Below are 12,760 nucleotides of genomic sequence, written 5' to 3' on the forward strand. Positions count from 1 at the left end.
GAGAGTACGATGGAAGAAACATAATACAAATGTAGTTTCAGTTAATGGAATGAAAAGGGTTGCAGCTAGGGCCCAAAGGGACACTGCAAAGAACCTTAAGTAATACCTATGGTGTCCCTCATGAGGTTCACTGATTACTAAACCCCTACAGGGGTTCTACCATAGAAATAGAGGTTCATGCCCTTCAAACAGATAATTTTATCAGGAAATGATGGGTATGACTTTGCCACAAACTGATCATAATAATAAGATGAAACCCAACCCTTTGAATGCTGAACTTGGTTTGATAAGCCATATAGCTCACCATATGCTTCTAAGCTATAGCTAGAGGGAAAAAAAAGTTCTCCATGAAGTATCTATCTGAAGACTCCCAGAGTGAAATTATTTAGTGCCGCCTGAGTTAGACTAAGCAAAATTAAGACTGAACATCCTAACCCTACGTAAAGCCAAAATACATAGTGGGGATCCGCAGTAAAAGATGGAAAAACACAATCATACCCTATATTGCTCTATGCATCTGGGCACTTCATAAGACACGTTTTATTTGAACAAAGTCCATACCAAAAGCAAAGCATAATCACAAGCATGCCAAGTCAAAAAAGAAAAAAACTCAAGAAAAACAGTATCAACTTAAGTAGCTAAGTACTGTCATGGGAACAAATTAATTTCATAAGTACATATTTCAAAACTCAACTGTATTATGCAATAATCAATCTAGATTCTAGAACCTTATAGTATGTAATTAACTTTATACCTATTCTTTTAAATTACAGTAATTATTATGACATAATGCTTACCAAATTACCTTTAAACTACTTCTGAACTACGACTATACCGTGTCCCCAACTTTTAAGCAGGGATAAGTTCCAGAACCTACCACTAAAAATGATATTGTTAAGATACAATAAAGTTTGTTCATACTTACCTGGCAGATATATATATTTTTAGTACCCACCCACCTCCCCTCAGGAGACAGTGGAGATAGAAATCTGATAGAAAATGGGAATGGTTCCTGACACCCGCCTCCCAGCGGCAGGAATGGGTACTAACCACCCTACTCCCACTACGTGTGTCGTAAGTTTTTAGAAATTCTGTCGGACTTCAGAGAATACAGCTATATATATATCTGCCAGGTAAGTATGAACAAACTTTATTGTATCTTAACAATATCATTTTGTTCATGAAACTTACCTGTCAGATATATATATAGCTGAATCCCACCTTTGGCGATGGGAGAGACAGAAAAAGGATTTTAGGAAACATATAAATGTAGATGATTGACATCTTGGTTCCTTACCTGTTAGCATAGCTGACTTCGTGATTACTGCCACCCAAGCCTGCATCTGCTTCACTAGAGTTACCAACAAGGTAGAGACCTGTGTAGTTGGTGCGCTCTAGATGATCTGTCAACGGGGACGAGACCACAATGTGACTAGACCATGACCATACTTCTGAGGACAACGAGGCAAAAACCACCACCTAAGTAGCCTAACCAAATACTCCCATATACAAAAGGCTAAAAGAAGGGACGACCGTATTCGGCGGCCGACCCTACAACCATAAACATTACAATAATTAAAAAAAACTCACCTACCCTTTTCTATGGGAAAGGATGAGTGCTACCTCCTGCCCCCAAGATAGTGTCTGCGGCGACGTATGGTCCAAGAGAGTAACAGTTTTCATATGTCGTTCTGACCTCCCGTAAATAGTGCGAGGCGAACACCGAGTTACTTCTCCAAAAAGTGGCACTTAAAATATCTTTGAGAGCCATATTTTTCTGAAAGGCTATAGAAGTCGAAATAGCCCTTACTTCGTGAGCGTTAACTTTTAAGTTTAAAGTCACTGTCTTTACACCATAAGTTCTCCGTAGAACCTCTACACTCCTTTGTCCTACGAAGATATTCTCTAAGAGCCCTGACCGGACACAGGACTCTTTCTGGCTCTTGACCAATGATTTCTGCCATACCCTTGATTTCGAACGTTTTAGGCCAAGGATTGGAAGGGTTTTCATTCTTAGCCAGGAATGACATACCCAAAGAGCAGACCGCATTATGCCCTTTGAAGCCGACGTGTTTACTAATAGCCTGTATCTCGCTAACTCTCTTTGCCGTCGCCAGAGCAGTTAGGAATACAGTCTTCTTCGTCAAATCTCGCAAAGAGGCAGAGTAAAGGGGTTCAAAGCGGCTTGACATTAAAAACTTGAGAACCACGTCCAGATTCCACGAAGGTAACTTCGGTAGCGGTACCTTGGTGGTCTCAAAAGATCTCAGTAGATCATGTAGATCCTTGTTATTAGCAAGGTCAAGACCTCTATGTCGAAAAACTACAGATAAGACACTTCTGTAGCCTTTAATGGTTGACACTGCAAGCTTCAAATCTCGTCTGAAGTCGGCGATCTGGCTCACAGAGGTCGTGGTGGAGGAAACTCCTTTCTTTCTACACCAGCTCCTAAAAGCTGCCCACTTCGATTGGTAAACCGCAATTGAAGAAGGTCTCCTCGCGGTGGCGATAGCTTTAGCCACAGGTTTCGAAAAACCTCTCGCTCTGGCCAACTTCTGGATAGTCTGAACGCAGTCAGACTCAGAGCGGAGAGGTTTTTGTGGTACCTCTCGAAGTGGGGCTGTTTGAGTAGATCTCTCCTTAACGGAAGAGATCTCGGAAAATCCACCAGGTAGGACATTACCTCTGTGAACCAGATCGCTGCGGGCCAAAAGGGGGCGATTAACGTCAACCTCGTCCCCTCCGAAGCTGTGAACTTTCTCATCACTTCTCCCAGAATCTTGAAGGGGGGAAATGCGTAGAGATCTAGGCCCGTCCAATCCCATAACAGGGCGTCCACTGCTACTGCCCCCGGATCGAGAACCGGGGAGCAGTAAAGAGGAAGTCTCGCCGTCCTTGCGGTTGCAAAAACGTCCACCAAAGGGCGTCCCCAAAGACCCCACAGTTCCTGGCATACGTCCTGATTGAGGGTCCACTCTGTCGGCAGCAACTGTCCTTGTCGACTGAGGAGATCCGCACGGACGTTCTCGACTCCGGCAATGAACCTTGTCAAGATCGTGATCTCTCTTGCCTTCGCCCAAAGCAGAATTTCTTTCGCTAGAGCGAACAGGGAGCGAGAGTGAGTTCCTCCTTGTTTCTTCAAGTATGCCAGGGCTGTGGTATTGTCCGAGTTGACTTGGACTACTCGACGGGAGACTTTGTCCTGAAAGAACTGGAGCGCTAACTGAACCGCTGCCAGCTCCTTGAAGTTGATATGCCAGGCTACCTGTTCCCCTCTCCAGGTGCCTGACACTTCCTCCCCCCCTAGTGTTGCTCCCCACCCCGTGGATGACGCGTCGGAGAAGCTTGAGGGATATGCCCTCTGATAGCTTTAACGGATCGAGGCACCATCTTAGATGGCTCTTTACCTCTTCTGAGATGATTAAGATCATGTCGAAGTTGTCCTTCTCTGTCCAGTTGTCCGACAGGAAGAACTGAAGGGTCGGAGGTGTAGCCTCCCCAGGGAAACAAACTTCTCCAGCGAGGCAATGGTCCCCAGCAGACTCATCCATTCCCTCACCGAGCATGAATCCTTCCCTAGAAAGGCTGACACTTTCTCTATGCCTTGTTGCTGACGTTCCTGGGACGGAAAAGCCCGAAAAGCCACTGAATCCATCTGAATCCCCAGATACACGATGGACTGTGTTGGGGTCAGATGTGACTTTTCGAAGTTCACCAGAAGTCCCAGGGACGCAGCTAAAGACAGAGTCGTTTGCAGGTCCTTCAGGCACCGGGTCTGCGAAGAAGCTCGTATGAGCCAGTCGTCCAGATAGAGCGAGATCCTGATGTTGGCAAGATGGAGCCACCTCGCCACATTCTTCATTAAGATGGTGAACACAAATGGGGCCGTACTCAGACCGAAACAAAGAGCCCTGAACTGAAACACCTTTCCTTTCAGGACGAACCGAAGGTACTTCATAGACTGGGGGTGTATCGGGACGTGAAAGTATGCGTCCTGAAGATCGAGTGATACCATCCAATCTCCCGGTCTTAAGGCCCCCAGAACTGACTGAGGTGTCTCCATCTTGAACTTCTGCTTTTCTATGAAGAGGTTCAGACGACTTACATCCAAGACTGGCCGCCACCCTCCCGAGTGTTTCGGAACAAGAAACAATCTGTTGTAAAATCCTGGCGTAGCCAGGTCTAAGACCTGTTCCACTGCTCGTTTCTCGAGCATCTGCTCGAGCAGATTGAAAAGTATCTTCTGTTTTTCTTGAGGATACGACGGGGACAAGTCCCTGGGAGTGGAAGTCAGAGGGGGAGGCCTTACGAAAGGAATCTTGTACCCCTTCTCTATGATATTGAGAGACCAGGTGTCTGCCTCTCTTTCTCTCCAGGCTCCACCAAACAACTGAAGCCTGGCTCCTACTGGTGACTGAAGTAATGCACTCTCACTTCTTGCCCCTGGACTTAGCCGGGGCTCTACCTCTAGGAAGACTCCTTCCTCGGGGTAAAGATCTAGCTGAAGATCCTCCACGAAAGGGCTTCTGCTTCCTAATAGACTGGACTCCTGAAGACGTGGAAGGGACAGCAGGACGTCTCGACGACTGAGCCAAAAGGTCTTGAGTGGCTTTCTCCTGAAGACTTACTGCCAGATCCTTCACCATAGCCTGGGGGAAGAGATGACTCGAGAAAGGCGCATACAAAAGTTCTGTCTTCTGTGAGGGAGAGACAGACTTAGCCGCAAAATTGCAATAAAGCGATCTTTTCTTCAACACGCCTGCTGAAAAATGAGAGGCTAACTCCTCTGAGCCATCCCTGACGGCCTTGTCCATGCATTACAATACACTGGACAGCTCCCCCAAGCTGATCGAATCTGGCTTACGAGACTGGTTATCTAACACACCGAGACACCAGTCTAAAAAGTTAAAAACTTCCAAGGACCTATAAAGACCCTTCAACAGATGGTCAAGTTCCGAAGTCGTCCACGACACCTTCGCTGAGGCTAAAAGAGCTCTCCTTGAGGCATCCACAACGCTGGCGAAATCTCCTTGTGCTGACGTCGGAACCTTCAATCCTAACTCCTCACCGGTTTCATACCACATCCCTGCCTTACCGCTAAGCCTAGAGGGAGGCAGGGCGAAAGTGGTGCTTCCCTTAGCTTTTCTAGTCTCCATCCAGGCGTTAACCTTACGGAAAGCCCTCTTGGTAGACAACGACGTCTTCATTTTCACAAACCCTGGTGTTTTCTTAGCTTTTGACGACAAAAACTGCGATGGAGGAGGAGGAGGAGGAGGAGGAGCAGAAGGAAGGAAGGTATCTCCAAATGAATCCTGGAGCAGCCGAGCCAATACTTGGTAGTCTGAAGAAGACGACGTCGAGGGTTGTACTTTGTCAACATCCTCAGAAGAACAGCTTAATTCCCCTTCTTCCTCACCCGAGTGAAACTCCGAAGAAAGAGGCAGAAGTCCTTTCGCTCCAAGTCTCATGTCAGAACGATGACGAGAAGAAGAGGGTAGTGTACCCTTAACAGAATCCTTAATAGTCACAGGATCAGCAATCACAACTTGAGTAGAACGCGAAGTTGAAGGAAGACGTGTAGCGTCCGCCAAAGACTCGGGAACAATGTCCGATCGAGAGCGAACTTCCAAATTCTCGTCCAAAGAGCTCTTACGACAATGTCTACTAGCGTCCATCGGAGCGTCCAACCTAGCGTCCAACGAAGCGTCCAAATCAGCGTCCAACTGAGCGTCCAACGAAGCGTCCAAAGAAGCGTCGAGCGGAGCGTCTCTCCTAGCGTCCCTACGAACGTCCCGCGAAGAAACAGGGACTGACACTTGACGAGCGTCCCGTTGAGCGTCAACACAAGCATGACGAAGCGGAGCAGAACGTACTAAAGTTCGTCCGTCAGGAACTAAAACATCGTCAACAGAAACGTCGATTCGGAACGCCGAGCGTCCTTACGTCGAGAAGAGAGGGCAGAATGAAGAAACCTCTCTCTCTCCTGACGTTTACCGCCACCTCTAGACGAACACTGGGGAGCAGAACGAAGCCTAGAGGGCGAAATACCAGGAGACGAGGACGAAAGAGGAGCAGGTGGAGAAGACTGTCTTGTTCTCTTGATCGGAAGTCTGTCGTCTTTCTTGCGACGAGGAACCGTATCCAGTTGCCGTTGCATAGCAAGGATTATCTCAGTCTGAGAAGTCTCCTTACGAGGAGACGAGCCGTGCCTGTGAGAAGGTGAGGGGCGAGGGGACGCCTTCTTCCTTCTCCCAGGAACAGCCTTGGCTCTAGAGCGACTAGGGCGCTCGAAGGCATCATCATCCGATGACGTCCTAGACTTCTTCTGGGGCGGAAAGGCTACGCTTTCCGGAGAAGAATGCCAATCAGACATAGCATGACGTGAAGCGTCTTGATCTTGAAGAGTCCTCTTCAAAGGCTGCAAATCCGGACGAGATTCCCACCCCTTGCGCGGGGAGGACGCGTCGGAAGACGAAAAACAATCTCTCTGGATACGTGCTCGAGCACGCTCCTTAGCAGCCTGGGAAGCGTCCACAGGCACTGCTGAAGGGACGTCAGATCGGTGGGGGATCCCCGTAACCCTCCTTCGGCCTTCGACATGCCCTCTCCCTGAGTCCTGGGAGTCCGGCAGAGGTCCCAGCCTAGAGGCGCTATAGGGCCGATCTGACGCCCCCTCCACTTCACTAGGGGCACTATCACTGCACTTAGTTTGCCTGTTTTCAAGGGCAAGCACTTTAGATTCAAGCGTTTTCAATGAATCCAGAATAAGTGAAAGGGCATTACCCTCCGCAAATACCACTTGAGGGCCCGAAGGCAACACTACGGGGTTAGGAGACACAAAATCTAAAGGAGGGTTAGAAGGGGTTACATTAAGACCCTGTCTGCTACCCGATTTACTCCTGGAGGAAGACCTCCTGATCCTGTCACGCTCTAATTTATTTACGTAGGATTCATACGTCTTCCATTGTACATCATCCAAACTTTCGCACTCATTACAGTGAAACTCATACTTACAAACTTGCCCCCTACAACCTTTACACAATGTGTGAGGATCAACCAAGGCTTTTGGTAGCCTCACCTTGCATTCAACTTTCAAACACACCCTGGCGCTAGCCGAACTAGATCCAGACATATTTAAGGAAAAAACCAAACCAAATTCAAAACAATCCAAAGTCACGTATGCCAAGCTATCGATCCAAAAACAAAAAAACAAAAAGTCAAGAGGATACTCAAGCCAATGAAAAGTTTTCCAAAATCCTGAGGCGGAGGTGTGTAAACAGATGTTTACGACACCGGCGACAGAAGAAATCTGATAGAAAATGGGAATGGTTCCTGACACCCGCCTCCCAGCGGCGGGAATGGGCACTAACCACCCTACTCCCACAACGTGTGTCGTAAGTTTTTAGAAATTCTGTCGGACTTCAGAGAATACAGCTATATATATATCTGACAGGTAAGTTTCATGAACAAATGCAAAAATCCCCTCTAAAAATGCTTATAACTGTCTATTTTAACATTTCACAGCTTAATTTGATAGTTCAAATAAAAATATACTTTATCATACTAAAATAATTTAATATTATTTCAAACAAAAATACATCCCAAACCTTACTAAGTCATCTTAGATCAGTACCCTTTTACAACAAGGATTTACTCATTTTAAAATATTAATATTAATGTACACACAATAGCATATCTATAATGTTCAATACAAATTAAATAAATCTTTAATACAAATTAAATAATCTGTCTTACAGAACATTTGACAACTAATCAAGTTATCCCTGAACTGTATACAGGCAGTCCCTGGGTTACGACGGGGGTTCAGTTCTTGAGATGCGTTGTAACCTGAAAATCGTCGTAAGCCAGAGCATCATAAAAAATACTAAGAAAACCTTCCTTTTAATGCTTTGGGTGCATTGAAAACTATGTAAACTGCATTCTTATTGCATTTTTCATCAAAAAACCCTTCAAATATTCATTATTTTGCATTTTTGGTGTCATATTTCTTCTGCCAGATGAGCGTTGTAGGCGTCGCAACCCTGGAAATAATTTCTGATGAATATAATTGAAAAGGGCCTTAACCTTGGAACGTCGTAAGCCGAACCTGTCGTAAACAGGGACTGCCTGTACATAACTGTGCCCACTCTCTCTCATATTATTGGTAAAAACATTTTTAATTATCCCAATTTACCTTTATTTATTTTTTTTTTTTTTGAGCAACACTGTTTATTCACTAATTACTGTATTCTTCCATATTGTGTTCATGACTAAATACAGATTTGTAAGATAAAAATAATTTAGAGCAGTGGTTCTTAACCTGGGGGCCTAAGGGGGGCATCAGTGATTTCCAGGGGGGGCATGAGCCTCAGGTGAAAAGAAGAAGTTTTTCCATTTATGGGTTATTTCCATGACAAGAGGATGGGGCAGTACTGTAAAGATAAACTTATGAAATAATGCAGAAGTGTCGTCGTTACTAACTCTTGTTTTCAAAAGTCTCCCAGGCATACCATTTTTTGTATATAATCATACTGGCCCCCCTCCCTGCCCTCTGACACTCCTGGCATGGGTTGGTGAGGTAGGAAGTTAATGCGTCATGGACCTGTACACTTCTCGCTGCTCACTGGTGAGCCGTGAGACCCATTCTCTCTCAGACTCCTAGTCTACCACACGTCTGTGGTTATAACACCTCTTCTTTCATGTATCTTCAGTCCAGGCTGTTGAGGTATTTTCATCTCAGTTGTTATGGCTTTACCTTAATATGTTGAGACGCCTTAATTAAGTTTATTGATGAATTGTGAACAGGCATATGTTGCTTCATTTGTTTTTCGAAAGTTGAGAATTAATATTGTAATAAATCAGAAGTTGGATGTGATGCTTAAAAAGTTAAAATCATGTGCTGTTTACAGTTAAATTGTACTAATGGTCATGTTGATTTGTTTATGATCCTGATGTGATTATGATCATGATGTCATGTTTAATAATCATGTTGTATTTATGATCATGCAGTGCTTATCACTGAATGTTAATAATTATGATTATAACATTATATTGGTAATTATGGTCATATTATAATTATGGTGTTTGCAATCATGTGTTACTAGTCATGTGGTTGTGATTATCATTATGTTGTGGTGTTACTAGTCATGTGGTTGTGATTATCATTATGTTGTGGTGTTTATTATTATGTGGTTACGTTTACCTTACCTTACACGTTTTCTGCATTGTTCACAAATACGTATTGCCCACTGCACATCAAATAATTTGCAATGAGTGCCAAGAAGTGGAAGTACATTGAAGATTACATTCAATTTGGATTTGTGTCCCTCCAAAAGGATGACAACGAGTTGCCAGTGTGAGATATGTTACAAGACTCTGAGCAATGATGGAATGCGGCCCTCACGCCTGGAAAACCACTTGAGAACAACACACCCTGCTTTAGCTGACAAGCCCAAGCATTCTTTGAAACAAAACAAAAAAACACACTTTGAAGCAAGTTGGACGACAGTGGGTCATTTCAGCAACAAACTTCAAAGGTTTTTGAGGCTTCCTATGAGATTGCTATGTTGATTGCAAAGAGCAAGAAGAGCCATAACATTGGAGAATCTCTCATAAAACCAAGTATACTATGTTCAGCAGAACTCGTTCTGGGGAAAGATAGCGCAAACAAGCTTTCCCAGGTTTCTCTGTCAAATGATACAGTCAAGAAAAGGATAGATGAATTGTCTCAAGATATCAAAGATCAAACTCTCAACCAAGTAAGAGCCTCCCCTGTTTTTACCATCCAGTGTGATGAAACGACTGATACCGCTCAGTGTTCTCAGCTACTGATGTATGCTCGTTTCGTGTCAGGCAACAATATAAAAGAAGAAATTATGTTCTGTCACCCGATGGAAATTTGCACAACAGCAGAAGCTATTTTTCATGATACATCATACTTTTTTCAGGAAAATCAACTTTCTTGGGAATCGCTGGTAGGGGTGTGTACTGATGGAGCTCCAGCCATGCGTGGTCTGTGGTCTGGGTTCATCACAAAGGTGAAAGAAAAAAATCCCTCTGTAATGAGTACATACTGCATACTTCATCGTGAGGCCTTAGCATCCAGAACTTTGCCTGCTGAGATGATGGATGTCTTGAATGTGGCTATCAAGGTAATCAACTTCATCAAAGCTGGAGCCTTAACAGTCATCTCTTCAAACTGCCGTGTAAGGATATGGAATCCGAACATGAAGCCTTGCTTTTTCACACGAACGTACGATGGCTATCAAAAGAGAACATGTTTGGACGGCTGTATGAGCTACGAGAAGAAGTAGCAATATTTTTAGATTCACAGCAGAAGGCAGACTTTCATGACAATTTCCAATCTGAAGGCTTTCAGATAACTCTAGCTTACCTGGTGGACATTTTTGAAGCATTGAACGCTGTGAACCTTAAACTACAAGGAAAAAGCATCAACATCATCACGCACCATGACACCATTCGAGCCTTCATGGCCAAACTCGACCTCTGGAAATGTCGGGTTCAGCAGGGAAATGCAGCCAGTTTTAGGAACTTGGATTCTGCTCTCGCTGACAGTAACCTCGACTCTGACTTGAAGCAACAAATAATCACTCATATAAGTGACTTGAAAGCAGAATTCATCAGATACTTCCCAGATACAGATGACAAGCGTGAAGCCTGGAAATTCATCAGGAACCCATTCTAATGTGAAGTAGCTGATGTTGCTGATGAAGTCCAAGAAGAGTTCCTAGAATTGAAGTTCAACTCTACAGCTAAAGAAGACTTCAAAGATATGGATTTGGAGACGTTCTGGGTCAAATACCTTCCTGTTTACCCACTGATCTCACATCAGGCTCTTCAGATTCTAACAATGTTTGGATCCACATATCTATGTGAAACTGCATTTTCCACGCTCATTGCTATCAAAACCAAGTACAGAAACCGCCTGAACGTTAAAGGGGACTTACGTTGTGCACTCTCAAGCATTCGACCACGTATTCAAGATCCGGTAGCTAAGAAGCAGTGTCAAATATCTCACTAACCATGTATTCAAGATCTGGTAGCTTAGAGCAGTGTCAAATATCTCATTAATGTAATTCATGCTTAGTAAATTGGCTAAAAACCCATTTTTATTCATTTTCTTTTTAAATCTGGGAGTGAAATTTGTCTATAGATGCAAGGGGGGCGTGGAAGGAAAGAGCTGTTCCTAGAGGGGATGTGGTAGTAAAAAGGTTAAGAACCACTGATTTAGTGTACTTACAACGTAATAGTAATGGTCTATTAAGCTTATTCCATATCTGTTGCATATCACGTTCCCATCTAATTTTTACTATTCACACAAAAGAGCAAAATTTTCCTGTACGGTCAGGTGTACTTAATAAATTTAACTTACATGTAGGGAAGAGTATATCTAGCAGTCTGGCACACAAAATTACACACACACATGCATAAAACAAACCTGTGTCACTTGTTCTCCCTCTGGTGATGAACTCGCCCGGCTTTGACTTGTTGCTTTACGTAAAAATAGTGGTCCACCAGACAGCCCCAATTTACTGAAATGAGTTACAGCACATGCAGTATGACATATATAAGATTTTACAGTATGCAATGCTACTTAATCAGAATGTACAAGAAATGCCATTTGGAAAATTTCTAACGCTCACAGATGGCCAAGCCTGCAATAGAAGAATTCAACTCAGCAGTATGGTTAAAATATAATAATAATACTTTAAAAAGAACTACAGTTTGAATGCCATTGGGCTTATACTGCAACTTCTCAACTTGGTGTACAAGCTCATTCCTTTCAGTAGGTAAATTATAAAGCAGTGCCACTAACCTGAATGATTTGCACACACACACACACATACAGAGAGAGAGAGAGAGAGAGAGAGAGAGAGAGAGAGAACTAACCTCTTCCTTTTTGCCGCTGAAGATATAATTTCTTCAATTGTTGGTCCTGTATCCCATTCACTGTCATCTTCCTCCATTATGTTCTGAAAAAGAGTATGTAAAAACTATATACTATACATAAAATTTCTGACAAAAGAAAAAATATGAATATACATACCTCACTGCAGTAAATTTTTACTTACATTCCAGACATTAACTTTGGCAGCAAATGAGCAATTTTAGAAATACTAGTCCCCCCATCCTTAAATCCTATAATTATAGGGAACCACAGTGAAAAAGAATGGTCTTTGATGTGAGAAGGGGGCCAAAATAAGTTAAATACCATACAACGTTGTATTTAATCTAACCTAGGGTTCCCGGTCTTTCCCTGATGGGAATGGGGTGGGCAGAGCTTTGCCCCTGCCCTAGACCCCCTACAAACTAACATAGAACACTATACAGGGGGTCCTCGAGTTACGATGTTGATCCGTTCTTACGATGCGTCGTAACACGATTTTCAGCGTAAGTCGGAACATTGAAAAATACCACATGATTTAATGTAAATACCTATCAATAACAACGAGAGAACAATTCCTTACCTTTATTAGTTTGATTGGCTTGCACACTGGAGAGGAAGCTGCGGTGCTGGAGAGACTGGGGGAGGTTAGTGAAGAGAAAAAGAACCTCCAGAAGTTGCTGGAGATGCTGAGGCAGGTGATTCAATTATTAGACCACTACGCTGCTTAGTTATCACTGTCGCTTTCATAGGAGCAGATCCTTTCACATGTTCAACGATGCGCTCTTTATCTTTGATAATGGTAGCAACGGTCGAACGGCTAAGGCCAAGCGAGCGGCCAATGTTTGTTGGCGT

The 12,760-nt window shown here is 43.8% G+C and overlaps 1 protein-coding gene across 1 annotated transcript in view; it reads right to left on the reverse strand.

The window, feature by feature from the left end:
* LOC135208580 (dual specificity protein kinase TTK-like) overlaps positions 1–12,760 on the reverse strand; it is a 74,011-nt gene that overhangs the window by 33,137 nt on the left and 28,114 nt on the right. Inside the window, exons 2-3 of the mRNA XM_064240923.1 lie at positions 11,911–11,993; positions 11,459–11,552 (exon numbers count right to left, since the gene is read on the reverse strand). Of these exons, the coding sequence (XP_064096993.1) occupies positions 11,459–11,552; positions 11,911–11,993 (177 nt within the window). The remainder of the gene's footprint in view (positions 1–11,458; positions 11,553–11,910; positions 11,994–12,760) is intronic.

Source organism: Macrobrachium nipponense, chromosome 35, assembly GCF_015104395.2.
Source record: "Macrobrachium nipponense isolate FS-2020 chromosome 35, ASM1510439v2, whole genome shotgun sequence".
Taxonomy (NCBI): domain Eukaryota; kingdom Metazoa; phylum Arthropoda; class Malacostraca; order Decapoda; family Palaemonidae; genus Macrobrachium; species Macrobrachium nipponense.